Genomic DNA, 21726 nt, shown 5'->3' with positions numbered 1-21726 from the left:
ATGGTTCTCTGCTTTTTCTGTCTGACTTATTTCGCTCAGCATTACACTCTCAAGATCCATCCATGTTGTCACAAATGTTCCTATATCATCTTTCCTTACCGCCGAATAGTATTCCATTGTGTATATATACCATAACTTCTTTATCCATTCATCTATCGAAGGACATTTTGGTTGTTTCCATGTCTTGGCCACTGTAAACAAAGCTGCAATGAACATTAGAGCACATGTGTCTTTATGTATAAATGTTTTCAGATTTTTTGGGTAGATACCCAGGAGAGGGATTGCTGGGTCATATGGTAATTCTATTCGCAATTTTTTGAGGAACCTCCACACTGCCTTCCATAGCAGCTGCACCAGTTTGGGTTCCTTTTTCTCCACAGTCTCTCCAACCCTTGTTACTATTTGTCTTGTTGATGACAGCCATTCTGACTGGGGTGAGGTGATATCTCATTGTGGTTTTTATTTGCATTTCTCTGATGATTAGTGATGCTGAGCATTTTTTCATATGTTTATTTGCCATTTGTATGTCCTCTTTGGAGAAATGTCTCTGCATGTCCTCTGCCCATTTTTCAATTGGGTTGTTTGTTTTTTTTGTTGTTGAGTTGCATGAGTTCCTTGTATATTTTGGATATTAGCCCCTTATCGGAGGCACTGTTTGCAAAAATCTTATCCCATTCAGTTGGTTGCCTCTTTATTTTGTCGATGGTTTCTTTTGCTGTGCAGAAGCTTTTAAGTTTCATATAGTCCCATTCATTTATTTTAGCTTTTACTTCCATTGCCTTTGGAGTCAAATTCATAAAATGTTCTTTGAACCCAAGGTCCATAAGTTTAGTACCTATGTTTTCTTCTATGCAGTTTATTGTGTCAGGTCTTTTGTTTAAGTCTTTGATCCATTTTGAATTAATTTTGGTATGGTGATAGATAGCAGTCCAGTTTCATTCTTTTGCACGTGGTTATCCAATTCTGCCAGCACCATTTATTGAAGATGCTGTCTTTACTCCATTGTATGGTTTTAGCTTCTTTGTCAAAAATTATCTGTCCATATTTATGTGGTTTTATTTCTGGGTTCTCAATTCTATTCCATTGGTCTATGTGTCTGTTTTTCTGGCAATACCATGCTGTTTTGATTAATGTAGCCCTGTAGTACAAGCCAAAGTCAGGTAGTGTGATACCTCCAGTATTGTTCTTTTTTCTTAAGATTGCTTTGGCTACTCGGGGTCTTTTGTGGTTCCAAACAAATCTGGTGATTTTTGTTCTGTATCTTTAAAAAATGCCATTAGGATTTTGATGGGGATTGCATTAAATCTGTATATTGCTTTGGGTAATATGGCCATTTTAACTATTTCATTCTTCTGATCCATGAGCACGGAATGTCTTTCCATTTCTTTTTGTCTTCTTCAATAGGCTGCAGTGGAGAAAAAAATAAAACATTCTACCAACAAGTACTGGAAAACAAAAGAAAGACCTCTTCCTTTGTTTTTCTATTCCATTTGCCTGGGGCACTATCCCAAATACATAAATAGCATGTGCTTTCCTTTCCTTCTGGACACTGCTGCACTATATCAATGCAGCCTGGCTATTCCGACTACTTAAATTTCAACTGTCTTCTCTCTAAAGCTCCCTGTCTTCCTTCCTTGATTTATTTATCTCTACAGATGTCCTCATCAACTGATATACTTATTTATTTCTTGAATTTTAATGACTATCCTTAATCTCAAAAATGTAAGCTCAAGGAGTGCATGGATTTGGGTTTAACCTTTTTTTTGTTTTGTTTTCTTTTTTTGCCATGTCTCCATCACTTTGAACAGGGCCTGGCACAGAATAACTGCTTAATTAAAAAATGTGTTTGTATAAACTAAGGGATGAATGGATTCATTTTTTAATCTAACTGAAGGTTATGAATGTAAATGTGAAGATATTTAAAATAAATGTTTGACAATTGCAATGAAATGTCTGTCTAAATATATTGCCAATGCATTGCCTCTTTCTTAAAATGAGTATGTAGAATATATACTACATACTCAAGAATTTTTCTTGAGTGTTTTAGAGTCCATTAGTAATATAAATGAGAGTACTAAAATATTCCAGAAACTACTGTTTTATAATTCTATTTGCTCTTACACTAAATAACTCCAGAGACAACATTATATTGTATATTTCTTTAAATATGTTTTTTTTTTCTGTTATTCTTTCACTATAAAGTGCCTTTCCTTCCAACTCCCCAAATTGGTCATTATTAATAATTGAAAATGTGTTTATTGATTTCCCATGCCATGAGAGGCACTGCATTTCCAGTATTAAATATTCTCTTTCCTCTAGAACCATCCTAGCCTAGTAAGATAATCTTCATTTTTTCCAGAAATTACTGACCCAAAGAAGGGAACACTACTTTTATTTTCAAGTAGGCACACACACACACACACACACACACACACACACACAGTATCAGAAAGCTCATTTTTGAGAAGACTAAAAAGTTTTTCTTTTATTAGAGCAGAGCAAATCTATAGATAATTACCAACCTCCAATCTCTGAATCACACAATTTATGAAAGATATTCAGAGCCCCAACCCCTAACGAGTTTGTCTTTGTAAGAAATCTATTCCTGTACATGATAGGAGGAAAAAATAAGCTATGGAATAGTGTATAAGATAGATAATAGAAAAATAATATCTGTGGCAATTAGTGTTTTAAATTTATTTTCTTATATTAAGTGTCTTTTATAATGCATACCTAATGAGATTTTTATAAGGATTAAATGAAATGGTCGTCTGGCATGTAGTGAGATGCCATAAAAATATAGTTCTCACGTTAGTTTCCCAGATCACTGTTTAAGAAGAAAGCAATGATAACATTAAAAAATTATGTATCTGTACATCTATGTCTAACTATTAAAGGAAATATTTCATAGTTAATCTATTATGGATAAATTAAAAGAATTGAATATAACCTGCAAATTCATCTTTTGTTTTTGAACTGTCATCTTCATTTATAATTTTGTCTTAGAAATATACACAAAAACTTAAATAGACTCCAATCTCAGGAACTCTATGTGGTGAGATAATCTTCAGATTTCTCTATACTAGTATTTTTTTTTTCAGACTTGACAATATGCCTGTATTCAGTACATGTCATTTTTCCCCTGCTCTCTAAAAGAGTGAGAATTTTCATCTTTAATGATGGCTGACACCTGGAATAGCGTAGGAAGAGAATGGTCACTGTAGTTGCAGGAGACAGGAACTAGCTCAAAGGGTCCGTTGGTTAGCTCCCCACAACACTGTCAATAGTGTTCTTTTAGACTGGGGACCAAAAGACATCTGACTGGTGGTGTTATGAAAATATACTCAAAACCTTGAGTTGTGATATTCAAATTAGAAATTAGAAACTTTTTTACTTAAGTAAAAATGTTCAGAAGGAATTTGATTTCTCAGAATAAACTCACTGAAGCTAATTGAATAAAAAGCACAGCACTGTTTCTCAAACAGAGTAGAGTAAGTCCTTACTTAACATTATCGATAAGTTCTTGGAAACTGACTATAAGCAACATAACTTATAAAGAAACCAATGTTACCATAGGCTGTGTGATATAAAGAAGAGTTAAGGTCCTATGGCACATTTCTGGCCACAAAAACATCACCAAACTTCTAAATAAAGACCCCAAACACTACTAATATTAAACATAGAAATAAATGTGAGCTACACATACATTTAAGACAGATGAATAAAACCAAGTAAGATAATTTTTCCTACCCACGTATTCCAGTTCAGGGGAGTAGTTGGAAGGATCCTATCCCGGCAGTTTAGGGCACAAAGAGGGACCCATCCTGGACAGGCTACCCTTCAATCTCAGGGAGCACTCAAACACACCCCCATGATCACTCAGAGTGATATCACTTAGACACATCAGTTACTCTGATGTGCACATTTTTGGGGATGTGGGAGGAAACTGGAGTACCCAGAAAAAACCTGGGGAGAATGTGCAAACTCCACACAGACAGTGACTCCGGTTAGGAATTATTATTTTTTTTTTCTCATCAACATTGTAACAAAATGAAGTTGAACAAAATGATATATTCAAAGACTTGTTGTATGTATTAAATATTGTTCTCAACTTTTATAAGTTCATGTATTACTCACACATGAACTTCTGGAAAAGGGATCATTTATAAACTATCTAATTTTTCTTATATCCCTAATGAGAATTGCATTATGGCAAATGGGATCTCAACATCTTAAGTCATGTTTCTTTTTACTCGAGACTTTTAAAAAATCTTGTATTTATTATACATGAGGTCACTTAACATTAGTGTTACACGGTATTATGTTTCATTCACTTTTGGAAAGAAAATGCCATTACAAAACTATCTTTATTTAATTTCATATCCACAAGTCTGTGCACTTATTTTAAACGACATCCACTCATTTTAAATGGTATTTTTTCAGTAACACACATAGATATATTTCATTCAAATAAAACAAAGAAACAAAAACAAGCAAAAATACAGGAGCCATCTTAAGACATGAATTTTCAAATTGGATCATAATTAGCCATTCAAATGCTTTAGTTGAGTATTATTATGTAGCGGCAACTTTTAAACATTGTAAAAGGACTGTCAAAAAAATTCAAGAGAATCAGAATTCACTTTTCTTGGATAACCATGTATCTAAGTGACTGTGTTTAGAAAATGATTACTAAGAGAAAAGATTTCATGTAAGAAAATGTGAATCCTGATTAATCTTGTTGCTAAAACGTGTCAAGGGACTATGGCAATAATCTGAACACTCCTATGAAAGACCCCGATTGACTGAAATGACAGTTCAATTTAATTAAACAATAGGATTAGTATAATGAAATAGATTTTGTCTTTAAAACAAAGTGTGATGTGATTAAGATTCTTAAAAAGTGATTTTTATTATGTCAATGTCCTCTTCCCTATAAATTTGATTATCTTGAATCTTAATTTAATTGACTCACAAGTCTATTATCAATTATGACTGGCTAAACAATCATCCTTTTTTGGATCTTCCAGCCAGTTGCAAGGAACTTAATTCTTTCATATTTGCTACTTCTTGGCAGTAAACCTAGTATGTAGTAAAGGCTCAATTAAAGTTATTTTATTTTGAATACTGGGTAAATAAATGAATGAGTGCCGTATTTCACAAAGCATACTTTTTCAAGGAGATTTTCTAAAATGTAAAGCTGTACCTTAGTAAATTACTTCTCTTCCTTCCTTCCTTCCTTCCTTTCTTCTTTCTTTCCTTTCCTTTCCCTTTCTTCCCTTCTTTCTCTTTCTTTCTTTCTTTCTTTCTTTCTTTCTTTCTTTCTTTCTTTCTTTCTTTCTTTCTTTCTTTCTTTCTTTCTTTTCTTCTCTTTCTTTCTTTCTTTCTTTCTTTCTTTCTTTCTTTCTTTCTTTCTTTCTTTCTTTCTTTCTTTCTTTTCTTCTCTTTCTTTCTTTTTCCTTCCTTCCTTCCTTCCTTCCTTCTTCCTTCCTTCATTGTTGTGTTTCTTTTTTCCTTCTCTCCTTCCTTCCCAATTATAGTATAGTAACAATCAACTTAAAAATATATAATGTCTTCTTCTTCAATCATTTCACTTAAACATAATTTTAGGCATACTTTATTTTCTAAATCCTATATATTTTATTTGGTAATTTAGATGAATTGTATTTAAGCATCTTCCCCAGTAATAGTGAATATTGTATACAGATTGATAAATATAGAAAAGTAGATATTTTAAATAATAGACTGAAACAATGTTTTAAGAATATGTAATATTACTATAGACTAACAAATAGACATTAGTCTTTATCTGTTAAATATGCTTTAATATTTTAAATTCATGTTCTTTTACTAACACTCAATACTACATCTCTTGGGTTATATAAATTACCGACCTTCAAACAGGTAACTTTTAAGTTGCATAATAATATTAACATTGCAGAGTAAAAGGGGAATACAAAATAAATTTTAGAATAACAACAAAAACAAAATTTACATTACTGGTTTTGAATAGTTTTTGATGTTTAATTAAGGAGGAAAGTATAGATATAGCATTTATATGATTTATTTTATATTATTTTAATTAAATTAAAAGTAGGTAAAGTTAGAAAAGTCACAAAGCACCGATTACTATGGAAATCATTTAATTATATGCACTTCAAATTTCTACATAACCTCTGATGGTCAGTTTTTTCTGTCCTGTTTGTGATATGTAATTTCATGCGTTATTTTCGTCCCTAAAGGAAATACTTACTTGATTCAGTTCTTAGAAAAAAATGATGTGTCACTGTTGTTTGCTTTAAAGGGATTTTTTTTTTTAACACTGAATACTGAAAGAAAAATCAAGGCACAGGGGATTGCAGTCCAGCTGTTGTGGCATAAATCAATATTTAAAATGCACAATAGTGACTTTTCTTTCCCTGAAGGTAGGGATTTTGTGTGCCTAATTTCTTGTTTTATTAAAATGTCCAACACTGTCTAGGAAGAACGTCAAAGTTAGCTTTGGTTTCTATTTAAGTTTACTGCTCAGCAACGGGGTAACAGAACACTAATATAACTGCCCTTTGGGGGGTTGTTGAAGCTGTGAATTTCAAGAATGGGCAACCACCATATTCCTGGCTCAGTTAGGGAACCCACTGATTCTCTGGCCTCTTTTTGCCTTCAGCAAAGGGAACTGGGTTCTATTTTAATGGCTCATTGAAGGAAAAGATGAAAATCTCCAAGTAGTCATAGCTAGAAAGGGACCATAATCATCATCACTCTAAATGTAGGTACAAGGAGAAACACATCTTCCTTGTTCAAAGAGGAGATTTTAGAAGAGCAACCTTGGGATATGCATACAATAGTCGCCCGTGATCCATAGTTTTGCTTTCCATGGTTTCGGATACCCGTGTTCAACCCCAGTCCAAAAATAATAAATGGAAAATTCAGAAATAAATAATTCATAAGTTTTAAATTGTGCACCATTCTGAGTAGCATGATGAAATCTCACACTGTTCTGCTCATTCCTACGCAGGACACAAATCATCCATTTGTCAAGCTTACCCGGGCTATGTGTGCTACCTGCCAGCTAGTAGCCCTCTCAGTAACAGATCCACTGTCATGGTATCACGGTGCTTGTGTTCAAGTAACCATATTTTACTTAATAATGGCCCCAAAGCACAAGAGTTGTGATGCTGGCAATTTGGATATGCCAAAGAGAAGCCATAACGTACTTCCTTGAAGTGAAAGGTATGCAAGTATAGGAAAAAACAGTATATGTAAGGTTTGGTACTATCCAAGGTTTTAGACATCCACTGGAGGTTTTGGAAAGTATTTCTCTGAAATAAGGAGACCAGTTTATTTGTTTATTGCCTAACCTCTTTCATGCATTTATGTCATGATTTATGTACTACAAGGTTACGCCTTTAAATTTTATTTTATCATTTTATTCCAGTTCTTGGTGTAGGCTGAGAACAGTTTTCATTCTAAGGCTACACACCAAGTGCACTGATTTTTTAAACTCCATCCCCTCCACTCAGATGCCCATCTTCAAATTTCTACTGTGTACCTCTGGCCCCCAGGGTAGAACACTGCCTGAGTGAATTAATGACAGAATCGCAATGTAAGTGTGAAAATGGTGGCATCATCACCCTTTGACGCCCGCATCCCTTTTTCTTCTGTGTCTCACTCCAGAGAAACTAAGGCTAAAGGTTAAAGGATGCGGTTTATTAAATAAGTCAAGCCATTAACCTGCAACCTGCAAACCAATGGCAGCCTATTAAGTTTACGCTGCCATGATTCATATTTGATGTTTACTGATGCTACAGCATCACGTTTGCTTTACGTTTATTGGTACACAATAATGTAATGAGGAAAGAGGATGGAAAAAGGTGACAGGACCCACGCAAAGGGACGATAAGAGCAGCAGCCTCACTTGCATAAAGAAGATTGAAGCCTTCCCTCCCTCCCTCCATCTCTCCGTACAGGCCCCAGTGCACATTTGCGTCACTTACAGGGGAGGAGGAGGCGCTGAGGCAGAGAGAAAATTGTACTGTGAGGACCTTGACAGCTTTCCCTTTTGCCTCCCTATATTTTCTGGAATATTTATATTTCCCTTTTACAAACAGAATAGAAAACCACCCTTCTCGCCTTGCAAAAGACATTTGACGTTCTCAGAAATATCCGGCAATCTCTTAGAGCATCCTCGGAGAGGCCAGGGACAGGGACGCAGGTGCACCGAGAAGGCTGGGGCGAGGAGCGCTTCTTCGCGACTTGGGGCTCTTTCTCGCTCTTTCTCTCTCTGCGCTCTCCAGTCACTGAACTCATCTGCAAGGACAGGAGAGCTGACACTTTCCCGGCTGAGGCTGTGCCACGGGCACATCCCAGGGAGGTGTATCCAGCTACCTCCGCCTCCCGAGCTTCGGAGCGCGCAGACCTCCCTCCCTCGCGCATCTCCAGCACCAGTTTCTTCCCTCCCGCAGGAATCACCCGCCTCCCGCGCGGGGATCGAGGATTCTCAGATCTCGGCGTCCCACTCCTGCCTCTGCTCCCGGCGGGTGGGCTCACCACGCGGAGGTCCTGCGGACCTGATCGCAGCGGAGCCGCGTGGCTCTGTCGTCCGCGCTCTGGTTGTCGCCTGGCAGGACGCCCACCTCACCCCGTCTGCTCCCTGGGTGCAGCGGGTGCATCCCGCCTCCTTCTCCAATCCCGGGCTCCGCTGGCCCATCTACTTCTGCGCCAGCTGAGGTCCCTTTGCCTTCCTGGTGTCAAGCATGTCGGGCTCTGGACGAAAAGACTTCGATGTGAAGCACATCCTGCGACTCCGCTGGAAACTCTTCAGCCACCCGTCACAGTCCCCAGGCAGTCCGGCGGGGGGCGGCTGCCTGCAACAGGATGGCAGTGGCGGCTTTGAGCATTGGGGACCTAGCCAGAGCCGCCTTCTCAAAAGCCAAGAGAAGGGCAGCGTGACCACTTTCTGGAAGAAGCCTTCCTCTTCTTCCTCATCTTCGTCTTCCTCTCCATCCTCTTCCTCTTCTCCCTTCAACCCACTGAATGGCACCTTGCTGCCAGTGGCCACAAGGCTGCAGCAAGGGGCGCCCGGGCAGGACACCCAACATCCCGCCAGGACTCTCTTCTACGTTGAGTCCCTAGAGGAGGAAGAAGTGCCTGGCATGGACTTTCCTGGACCACACGGAAAAGGGCTGGTCCTGCAAGAACTCAAAGTGGAGCCGGCCAACTCCAGCCAGGCAACAGGTGAAGGATGTGGACACAGGTACCGTAAGTCCCCATGGAGCATCCAAAAATCTCCAAATTTCCACTGGTTTCCCTCCCACCCCTCATGTGCTCTGGTAATTACTAAGTCGGAAGGGTTTCAGGTTGAAAATTTTGGTTAAGAGCTATCAGCCCAGTTTTTATTACTCAAGTTGTAATCTCGTTAAAAAGTTTTCTCATTAATTTCTATTGGCTCATACATATTGCTTTTCTTTTTGCAACTTTTCAGAGTTCTAATCACAAATTGAACATATATGCATTTTGGTGAATCTCCAGGTGGAGTGCTTCTCACATTTCTGAGATTATAATATTATTCTGTCATCATCTGTCATTAAATTACATCAGTCTTCCAGTTGTCTGATGTGAGGTGAAACTTGCTTTGAATACCATTCAAATGCATTTCATATACTGGCCTAGAAACTGACTTAGCATGTTACCTATCTGGGATCCCTGTGGCTTGAAACCATATTCCAGGAGGAATGAGGTGGACAAAAGGAAGCCACTGGACAGCTGCATTATCTTCTCTCTTTTTCTCCATGAAATACAGTATTATTGTTCTTTATCCCAACTCCCCTTTCTTCTTCTTTTTTTTTTAAGTTTATTGGGGTGACAATTGTTAGTAAAGTTACACAGGTTTCAGGTGTCTTTGTCTTCACCTGTTCCTTGTTCAAAGTCGTAGAAATAAACTGTTGCTGAGCCCTTTGGCAATCAGCTTTCCTGACTTGTTGGCTCAGTGTGGGATTGTGTATCCTTAGTAAAAAGGTCGACTTTATTTCTTGTTTATTACGAATATTACACCTCTTTGTGTAGGGTTCTCCTGCTTTTAAGACTTATAGAAAGTCTTCACAAACATAAAACTCCATCTGAGTTTTACATTTTTTAGAGAAATGACTCATTATCCTGCACGAGATCATTACCAGCTTTGGCATGTAGTGGGAATATAAAAAGATCTGCATTTAAATTTCTGATATCATAACACATTATTGAAGAACAGATACAGGAGAAACATAGGAAAATGATAATGACTATGTTAATGAAACATAACTACCTCTCAATAGCAAATGAGAAACAAGCAACTTTTTGAACGTGGTTGATTGAATCAGCTTCTTGTGAATTTGTTAAGCCACAAAACGAATACATAAAACAAAATCTTGAGTATAGGTAATCTTCAATTATGATGACAGATGTGAAGTTTGAGGTACAAAATAAACAACTTAAAATGTTCAGTTATATGTATTACATGGCTTTATATTTGAATCTTAAGAGACTTAAACATAATCACATAATATGTAAGAACATTTGATATAATGTAGGATAATTATTTCAAAGAGGGAGAAATTTAATTTGCAATTTTCAAGTATGTCAAAGCTGTATTCATATATAGGAAACCTAAATAAGTTTACTACTCAAGTAAAATATTTCACCGAAAAGGTTATAATTTGGGCTACCATTAATACCATGAAGCTATTTGATTGAATGTATTCACTAGTTATCTATAGTCTTAGACCTACCCTTTTTTTTAAAAATAAAATACGTTGGGTTTTACCCCCTTTAGTTAAGTAAATATATAACTTTGTTTTCAGTTTTGGGAAATCATTTGTAAACATTTAGCAATTTACTTTATTTATTTAAAAGAAACCAAATTAGGTTAAATATTTACTGATTATTAATTTATTGAAATTGACATTATTATGTCTCAGATAGTTCAGGAAAAACATAGATTAATGTTTTTCAGTTTTGTAAAGCTTTCAAATAAACTTAAAATATCTGACCTGGGAATATTAACGTTTGATCATAAAAAAATGACTTTATAACAAATATTTAAGTAAATGAGGCATATTTAGCATAACACATTTCTGAAGACTTTCATGTCAATTGGAGAATTTGAAAATATTAATGAAGTATTGAAATAATCAATATTACTAAATTAAAAATAAAACCAATAACTAATAGTTCAATTAGGGAAAATACCTATCAAATTTAACTTCCAGTCCCTCGTTTTTGAATATGCATCAGTGTTTTTATTCACAAAGAGTTGTACATGAATAGAATTCTCAAAATAAGCCAAGTACCACCTTAACTCATATTTACTATCAGAATGAGCGTTTCCTATGAGTTCTTATATAGTCTCAGGGATGCTGTATGTTCTTAAACCTTCATAGAGCATTGGTTCTATGCTCATGATTAATTAAAATCACAATACTAAACTTAGTAATTAGTCTCTCTCTCTCTCTCTCTCTCTCTATATATATATATATATATATATATATATGTAATTTTAATATGTGATAGGAATAGGGATCATTTCACAAAAGTGAGAACATTTCCAAAGTTAAACACTGAATGGAAAATAAAATGCAAAATAATCAGTAATGTGGATTTATTTTTGTTTCTATCATAATGCATGCAAGAAATCTACATAATAATTATAATGATCAATGAGTGCATAAACTATGTATACCCTGCATGATTATTTTGATTACTTGGATCATTATCATACCATCACACTGAGATGTCACATTTGATACTTAGCTATTTGTTTTATCAATTCTGACTTCTATGCTAAATTAGTCTTCATAGACAAAGCAAGAATTGGCTTCTTTTTTGTTCTCTTTCTTCAAATTCTGATCTTCTCTTTATTTATCTGGTCTCACACTAGTTAGGAACATTGTTTTAGACAAGTATAAACAGCTCAGTTGGTTTAACTTGTTGTTCAAGCAGCAGCTGGAGGATGCTCAGGGGAAAGCTGCTCAAAGGTCAAATTACCATGCAATTGAAACATAAAGGTGGTAAACTGATTCACTGCCCAAACCCAGCCTTTATCTTATCTCATCTTACTAGACATACATAAACAAACCTCAGTATTCTAATACCTTAACCATTATACCATTAAGAGTTCTAACTTTTATAGTAATAGTCTCCTGACCTATGCTATTGCCCACTTATTTTCACTACCATCTGAATTCAGTTGTTGGGAAGTGTGTAATTTCCTAGATATTCAGACTAGTAAATATTTTCAGTGTGGATATTTTTGTCCAAAATTCTACATGTGATAAATTAAGAAACCAAAGAGAAAGATGTATATTCTTGCAGTATGTAGGAATGTGAGTAGGGGAAAAGACGTCATGTTTAACTGCTTTTTAGTTTTCTAACTTCTCACAGAGTGCAGGCATCTGATTCCAGGGTTTCAGTTACAATCCATACACTTTTTCTAATTTGTATGTCAAAACCTACACCTCCCCCCCATCTCTGGTCTCACATATCTGCCTCTCTATTGACCTCTCTGGTGGATGTCACAGAGACAATATAAATACAGCATGTAGACAATTGAGCTCATAATCTCCCGTCTTTCTTGCTCAATGTCCTTCATCTCTCTTAGAAGATAGCACTCTACACATTAGGTTGTGCAAACCAGGAATCCAGGGTCCTATTTGCCAACATCTTATTTCCCATCATTTTTAATATCCCACCAAGCGCTGTCACTTTTACTTGAGTAATGTACCCACTATAACCATCCTAAATCTCTCCATCTCCTTCATCTGCACCTAATACTAAGATACAGTCCTCATTCAACTCAACTTCTACAACTGCCATCTCTATCATGTTTCCTCATTAATTGTGCCACCTGTAATACATTCTCCACACTAGAGTTAATGGAAATCATAAAAAATAAAAATCTGAACCATTTTGCTACATGCGTGGCTCCTCCCAAAACAAACAAACAAACAAAAACATTCCCACATATCTCTGATAATAATTCATACTCTGGACAGGTAGGCCCCGCATGGCCTCTCTCTTGCTTGTCTATCACACGGGTCCTTCATTCACCAACCTCCCCTTCACCCACTGTCTTCCAGACTCATTGTCTTTCTTTGTCATTCTCTCTGCCTTTGGGCCTCACAAACTTGTTTCCTCTCCTAGTATATTGGTTTTCCTTCCCTTAACCTACCCTTCTTCAGTTTTTCCTCTTCATCAGTGAGATGTCTTGAGTAAAAGTTCTGTACCTTTATCAGACAAGCATTCATTGATTACCCTGGGCAAAAATTTTATTTAAAAAAATTCCGATTTATGTTATCTTTTTATTTTATGTCCTTTGAGTAACTGCTGTCTACTTACTCTTAAATTTCTTATTGTACTTATAGCAATATATTCACACCTGTGTTGCTTTTATTGTTTGTCTAATTATAGTTGCCCAGTGGACAGGTTTTTTTCTATTTTGCTCATCATTTTATACCTATCACAGAGCATGTAGTTACTCAAATGCTATTCAGTGACTAAATATTTGTCATCATCATAATGAGTGACATTGATTAAGAACTTGTTAATTGCCAGACAGCATGTTGAATATTTATTTATATTGTGCAATTTAATATTCAGAATAACTCTAGGATTTTGGTCCAATTATAGATCCCTTTAATGGTTACATATATGAGAAGACTGAGATATAAACAGGTAATTAATTTGCCTAGAATCATAGACTTTTAAGTAACACAGCTAGACTTCTAATCTTCATTATCTGATTCCAAACATCATATTTCAGGCCACTTTGCAACTCTTATTTCCCTCTGCTTAAACAAACAAACAGAACATTAGTAAAGAGGCTTTAACTAAGGTTATGCTGAAGCAGTTCTTTTATTCCCTTGGTGGAAATTATGCTTGTGTTCGGATGTTTAGATAGATTTTTTAAAATGATAGCGATGCATGATGACTGATAAGTTTCAACCAAAGAGGACTTCTTAGCAAGAGTTAGAGAACACTCATTTATTTCCTGAAGTATGGTGCATTTGGTGCATTGTACTTTATAATTAAACAAAAGTGTGAGGAAATAACCTACACAGGGAAAAATAACTTAATTTTGGAAGCCAAAAGAGACATTTATGATAGAAAATCTGCTTTTGAATATCAGAACAATTGATACATAGAAATGTCACAAGAAGAGAACATATACCATAAGAATCTCATGGAGGTAGGTGGGACCTGAGCAGGTATTTAAAATGAAAAGGAATCAGCCTTGCTTCGAAAGGTAAAACAATTTAAAAAATGCTAAAGGATCATTGGTTCAGAGAAGTGCTTCTCAAATTATGCTTATATAGAACACTAAAATGAAATATTGTTTGTATTTGCCCTGCAACCCCAATTTTGGTGTGAAGAAGAGCACGGAGTGATTTTACTCAATTTTATCTCTTTGGTAATTTGTCCTAGACTTGGGCATTCTAGAATCTACTATTATTTAAACCAGAACTAACAAAGATGATACCAAGTTTGGGGAAAGCATTTTTTTTTTCCTATTTCATGATGGATTTATCAATATGATGTGGTATTCTACAAAGAAGCCCACAGTTTCCAGATGTCCTCCCGTCTGAACAAATTTGCTTCTGGGAAACTAAGATCTTAAAGGAAAAAAAAATGAGACCAGTAGGTTGGATTTGTAGGTACCCCAAATTTCAGAGCTGTCTGAGATAAAGATGTGAACTAAAATTTAAGATGAATTAAATACAACTTTTAATTATAGCAAACAGAAAAATCCATGGTCATTGAAAGATCATATTCTGGTTTTCATTGATAAATTTCTAATGAATATTTCGTAAACAATATTATAAACTTCTTTAAGATGTTATTTCAAATAATTTAAAAATAATGTTTAACCGGGGCCAGCCCAGTGGCTCAGGTGGTTAGAACTCCATGCTCCTAACTCTGAAGGCTGCCGGTTCGATTCCCATATGGGCCAGTGGGCTCTCAACCACAAGGTTGTCAGTTCAATTCCTCGAGTCCCACAAGGGATGGTGGGCAGCGCCCCCTGCAACTAAGACTGAACAGGGCATCTTGAGCTGAGCTGCCGCTGAGTTCCCAGAAGGCTCAGTTGGTTGGAGCTCATCCTCTCAACCACAAGGTTGCCAGTTCGATTCCTCGACTCCCAAAAGTGATGGTGGGCTGTGCCCCCTGCAACTCGCAATGGCAACTGGACCTGAAGTTGAGCTGCGCCCTCCATAGCTAAGACTGAAAGGACAACTTGAAGCTGAATGGCACCCTCCACAACTAAAATTGAAAGGACAACAACTTGACTTGGAAAAAAGTTCTGGAAGTACACACTGTTCCCCAATAAAGTCCTGTTCCCTTTCCCCAATAATATATATATATATAAAATGTTTAAGCGCCCCCCTCCCATTCAATCAAAATCAGCATTTGGTCAATAGAATATAATGTTCATCAGAAATGTGTTTCTGTCAATTTGTTTTTCCAAGCCTCAAAGATAATTTGTCTATCTGGGGAAGATATGCTTCTAAAAACTACATGTTAAGTCAGAGTTCATTGGGTTTGACCAGGAGCACTTATAGAATTTACAGAAAACTGAGTTCTGAGTATATTTTAGAGTAAACCAAGTTTCTGAACATGAAAATATATATAATTTTAAAAAATCTCAAAGTAATGAGATTCTATTGATTTTTTTTTTAACCATCCGAAATAACTCCAAATATTTTTGTGGTAATTGTAATAACAAATGTTCTAGAATTTACATATTAGTTTAAGGCAGAATAATTTATCTTTCTGAATTTGAAATAATCTTATTCAAAACTTTGAAGAAAACTTCTGACGTGGACGGATAATCTGAACAGATTAAAGATGATTTTGAAGATCTTGTAAATCAAGTATAGGGAAAAAAATCCATGTTGCACTATATAGTTTGATGCATTATATAGTTTGATGCTAACTACCTTTGCTGGCATTTCTGGCCAGGATTTGACAACAGTTTGATCTAAGTGCTTATGAAAGCTTGCCAAAGTTTAGCTCAACCAGACAGAATGTGTGCCGTGGTTTTAGGATCCCAAGAAAAAAATCTATTTTGAATAGTAAGCTTATGAATCAGATCATTTTGACTGAGAAACGTGTCACAGAAATGATGCTTTAAAAACAAATTGATCAGAGAGCCTTCAATAATAGTAAAGAGTGTAATCAATGCTTGTTAACTCTAAAGTCAGACTTTCCAATTCCTTAGGTGGTATTAGTTCAATTGTGATAACTGATTCTCACAGGAAATCTTTTAGAACAATATATGAAACAACATTTTTCAAGATACTGGACATCACGTACTGAAGGAGAGTGATTCCTGAGATATGAAAAACTAACGAAATGAGCCCTGTGATTGCCCCAGCTCACTGCCTTGGGAAGGGGAAACAGGAGGAATGTGCTAATTATCATCATGGACTGAAGAGATGGAGCTGAGTGTCCACAGAGATCAAGGGAGTCATAAAAGAGTGTAGCATATGAGGAAAACTCCAGAAATCTGTGCAAGGGTCTTTTGAGTATTCAGTAAGTCCGTATTCAATAGGATACTGACAGGTACAAGTATTTAAAGAAACTGTCCAAGTCTTAGGGGGAAAAAAAAAATCTCAGAATTAGAGGGATTGGTACCTGTTCCTAACAATCAGAATGGAAACCTCATGCTTCATGGGATTAGAAAAGTACATGGATGGGTATTAAGCTAATAATTGCAAACGACTACCCTTAGAATAAATACTTCCATGTTTTCACTTAACAAATCTTAACAGCAAGGCCCAAAATTATTAAACTGTTTACAGGTAATGTAACTGTGCCCTAGAACAAAATTGAAGAATAATTCACATATTCATAAATATTCAATACGAAATAAAGTATTAGGTTGGTGCAAAAGTGACTGTTTTTTGCAATTATTTTTAACTTTTTAAATTGCAATGACTTTTCCACCAACCTAATAAATTTTTCCATGTCTGACATCCAATTGAAGACAACTAGGCAACAAAGAAGTGGAAAGATGTGAATCATAATTAGGAGCAGACAATGTCATTAAAACAGTTAAAAACATATTCTATATGTTCAAAGAATTAACTAGAGTCTTGATACATATGGAAAGAGCAACATTAAACTTCTATATCAAACTAAAACTACAATGTCTGAGATGAAAAATATACTGAATAAAATAAATGACAGAGCAGAAATTGCAGAAAAACAATAGCAAGGAAACATAGCAAGGAAACCATCCAAAAATGAAACAAAGAAGAAAGCTATGATAATTTTAGGAGGTATAATATATTTTTTGGAATTCCCAGAGGAGAGTAAAAATTGAAAGGAAAAAAAAATATTTTTAAAATAATAGAAGAAATTTTCTTAATTTGATGAAAACTATAAACCCATAGATTCAACAATATCAATGAATTCTAAGCACAAGAAACATGAAGGAAACATGTAGGAAACTACCTTTTGATAAAATTATCAAAACCAATGATAAATAGAAAAAATATTAAAACATCCAGAGAATGACAGTTAGGTTTGCGAATTTATTGTAATGATGTTACTAACTTTTTTTGATATCAGAGGGATTATTCCTTATGAATTTGTATCAACTGGACAAACAGGTAATTTGGAAGTGCTGAAGAGACTGTGTGCAAAAGTTAGACGACTTGAACTTTTTCCCTACAATTCATGGCTCTTACGTCAGGACAATGCACCAGCTCACCAGGCACTGTCTGTGAGGGAGTTTTTAGCCAGGAAACAAATAAGTATTGGAACTGCTCCCAACTCACCTGATCTGGCCCCCCAATGACTTCTTTCTTCACCTAAAGATAAAGGAAATATTGAAAGGAAGACACTTTGACGACATTCAGTACATCAAGGGTAATACAATGATTGCTCTGATGGCCATTTCAGAAAAAGAGTTCAAAATTGCTTTGAAGGGTGGACTAGGTCCTGGTGTCAGTGCATAACTTCCCAAGGGGACTACTTCGAAGGTGACCATAATGATATTTAGCAGTGAGGTATGTGGCACTTTTTCTAGGATCAGTTCGCGAACTTAATTGTCAGAACTTGTTATGAAGAGAGAGATAGAAACAAGTATGATGGACCATTTTTCATTGGAAATTATAAAAGTGATGGATGGATCAACATCTTTTGAGTACTGTAAGGAAAAAAAAGTGTCTATTTGAAGTTCTATATACATCCAAAATATTTTTCAAAATGACAGTGATATAACATTTTTTTCCCAGACAGAATAACTGCAGCAATTCATGTGCAAGAGACATGCTCTGCAAGAAATGTTAAATGAAGTCCTTCAGGCACAAGGAAAATGATACCATTGGTACAAAAAAATAAAACATACCAAGAATGGTAAATACATGGTTTGAAAAACAAGACTATTCCTTATTATTTAAATCTGGAATATTTGAAAGATAAATGATGGTTAAACAAACCAAAAATACTGTATTATGAAGTTTTTATCATATGTGTGAAATAAATGACAATAGTATTAAGACTGGTGAAGATATAGTACTGCAAAGTTCTTATGCTAAATGTGAAGTGGTTTATCATTTGAAGGTAGTCTCAGAAGTATATTATAAATTCTCCTAAAGGAACCACTTAATTAACAAAATAATGAATAGCTACTAATCCCACAGAAAAGATAAAATGCTTTCTTGAAAATTATTCAATTCATCTTAAAAAAGAGAGGAAATGGGAACAAGGTGGGACAAATAGAGAACACACATCTCAATTATAGTCTGAAGTTTTACTATATGAATAGTTACATTAAAAGTAACTGCTCTATATAGCCATTATTAAAAGGCAGAGATTATCAAATTGTATAAAACATCAGACCCAATTACATTCTGCTTACAAAAAAATACACTTTAAATATAAACACAAATATTAGTTAAAGATAAAAGAATGGGAAATACATAGAATGCTAAGACTAATCAAAAAGAAATTTAAGTGGATGTAGACTACCAGAGAAGGTATATCTCAGGGCAAAGAACATCATTCTGATAAAGAGAAGCTATGGACAACTTACAGCCAACATCATAATGTTAAGATTAATGTGTTTCCTCTAAGATCTGGAGTAAAATGAAGATGTTTTCTCTCACCATTTTCATTCAACATTGTATTGGAGATGCTAGTCAGTTCAATAAAGAAATAAAAAGAATAAAAAAGCATCTATATTGGAAAAGAAGAAATAAAGCTGTCTTCATTGACACAAGAATCGATCGTCTACATAGAAATGGAGAAGTAATACCTTTATTTATGGATGTAATTGTTTATTAGAAAAAATATGGAATCTATTAAGAAGATAATGAGTTTTTTTGGCAAGATATAGAATCAACATACAGAAATCAATTATATTTCAATATACTACCAATGAACAACTGGAAATTGAAATTGTAAAAGTAACATATTTCATAGTAATATCAATAAAGTATAAAATACTTAATAATAAATATGACAAAAGATGTGAAAGACCCATCCACTGAAAACAATAAAACCACACTGATATAAATTAAAGACATAAATAATGGAAAGATATACTATATATACTATGTTCATGGATCTAAAGACTTACTATTATTAAGATGTCAGTTCTTCCCCAATTAATCTATAGATTGTACACATCCTCCAAGAAAAATCTCTGCATGTCCATTGAAAATTTTAAAGAACCTAAATGAAACAAAACAACTCTGAAATAAATGAACAAATTTGAGGAATAACATTTCTCGATTCCCCAACTTCTGAAGCTACATCAACTAAGATAGTGTGATGTCAGGGTCACAATGTATAACCAGATCAATGAGGAATGGATAAATAATTTTGATAAGTAGCCATATAATGAATTATTCATGCCATGAGTAAAAGAATAAACAACTGGTCATTGAACATTGTGCTTGAATGAAAAAAACATTATCATAAGACAAAGAAACTCACTCTGTGGCATATTTCTCCTTAATATGTATTTATAATAAGTTGGATAAACTTATCCATTATATTGATTACATAATATACTTTAAATAGAAATTTGATTCTAACTTATCTTGAATTATATATTGGAGTCAAACATATCTTGAGTTTGATACATATCCTAAGGAGTCACCATTGACATTTGCCTTGCAGAATTTAATAATGAGATATTTACATTGATAGTCACTTCTGTTGCCTTCCTCTTGGTGGGAGATGAGAAAAATAGGGAAAAATTAATAGTTTTTTAGTAAGTATTTCTGCAAAAAAGCTCAAAATTTCTTGCTACATGACCACAGGACATTTGTGTCTTGAGGCAGTGAGAACCACCTCCATTGCCAATACTAGGAGAGCAGCAATACTACCCATGAGCTTTACCTTAATGACACAGGAAGGAATGAGCTATGCTGTTCTCTTCTCTGACTTTGTATTTTATCCAATAATTTGGAAGCACCATTGAATATATTTTCCCCCACAGAAAACAGGACTCATTTTCTACTCTATCTCTTTGTCCAAACAGATCTAAAATATTTATATGTAATTATTCTCATTGACAGTCTATGACTTTTAAATAGATGTCTTATCAAAGGAATACTTTTTCAATTATAAAATTAAATCATTATTATAGACCTTCTCAAAAGACACGACTTAAAATATTTTTTTAACATAAGTTTTATTTTTCTTCCTCCAAATTGGCACATTTATTTGAAATCTTAACTGAAGTTAAAGACTCACTGGTATCGGTTCTTATGCCTGTATTCTCTCACAGTATTTGTTTGTTTATTTATTTATTTATTTGCCTCATACTAAATTTTCCTCTACATATGGTAAACATTGTAATTCTTATTCATCAATGAACTCCAGAAAAAACTTTGGTCTTTATAAATATCACAAACTGAAAATCACCATGATCTACATATATTGACAATTTCGTATAGCATATATTTATCTGAGTCAATATTATTTGCCTTATTCTAATATGTTGGTACCCACAGTTGCATGTGACAATGGAAAGAAAACTGGATTCGGCCTTAGAAAACCTGAGTTTTAGGATAAACTCTACCTGCATAGGATAATGTCACCATTGACACTTAACGTGCTCCTTATCTAATTTTCCCATTGGAATGTGATGGGATAGGGAAGAAACACATTATTTCTAAAGTGTCCAGGCCTTGCCACCTCAAAAGAAGGTAATGGTTCTTTACCTATTGTTGAATCAGCTTGACTCTTAGCACAGCAGCATGAATTACGCTGCACTTTGGCCACTTAAGATATGAATTAAGCTCTATTTTGAACACATTAGGTGTATTCTGAGCCAAATGTACCTCATATAAAAACGAAATATTCATTCACTCAGTGAAGACTAATCAGCTATATTTTTCCAGGCACTATGCCAGCTTCCTAAAACACAAAGAGGTACAGAAAAATCCCTTTTTCCAGAGTAAAAAACTAATGATAAAAATGAACAAGTAAGTAATTATAGAAATTCAATTTATGCTATACCACATATATAGATAGGTAGATATCTCTCTATCTATATCTATCTATCTATCTATCTATCTATCTATCTATCTATCTATCTATCTCTATCTCTATCTCTATCTCTATATACATAGATATGGATTTTAAATGGTACAGAAAAAGAAGGCTTCAAAAGGGTCTTGATAATGTTCAGACCAGCACCGAAATGTCTAGTTGCTAATTAGAAAATAAAAAGAAAAC

General features: G+C 34.8%; 1 protein-coding gene across 1 annotated transcript in view; it reads left to right on the top strand.

Moving 5' to 3' along the window:
• Positions 1–8012: 8012 nt before the first annotated feature.
• Positions 8013–21726, top strand: part of KLHL1 (kelch like family member 1) — a 301848-nt gene continuing 288134 nt past the window's right edge. The window contains exon 1 of the mRNA XM_019751890.2: positions 8013–9253. Coding sequence (XP_019607449.1) covers positions 8754–9253 — 500 coding nt within the window. The 5' untranslated portion in view covers positions 8013–8753. The remainder of the gene's footprint in view (positions 9254–21726) is intronic.

This window comes from Rhinolophus sinicus, linkage group LG04 (genome assembly GCF_036562045.2).
Source record: "Rhinolophus sinicus isolate RSC01 linkage group LG04, ASM3656204v1, whole genome shotgun sequence".
Lineage (NCBI taxonomy): Eukaryota > Metazoa > Chordata > Mammalia > Chiroptera > Rhinolophidae > Rhinolophus > Rhinolophus sinicus.
This window is presented reverse-complemented; position numbering and strand designations above follow the sequence as displayed.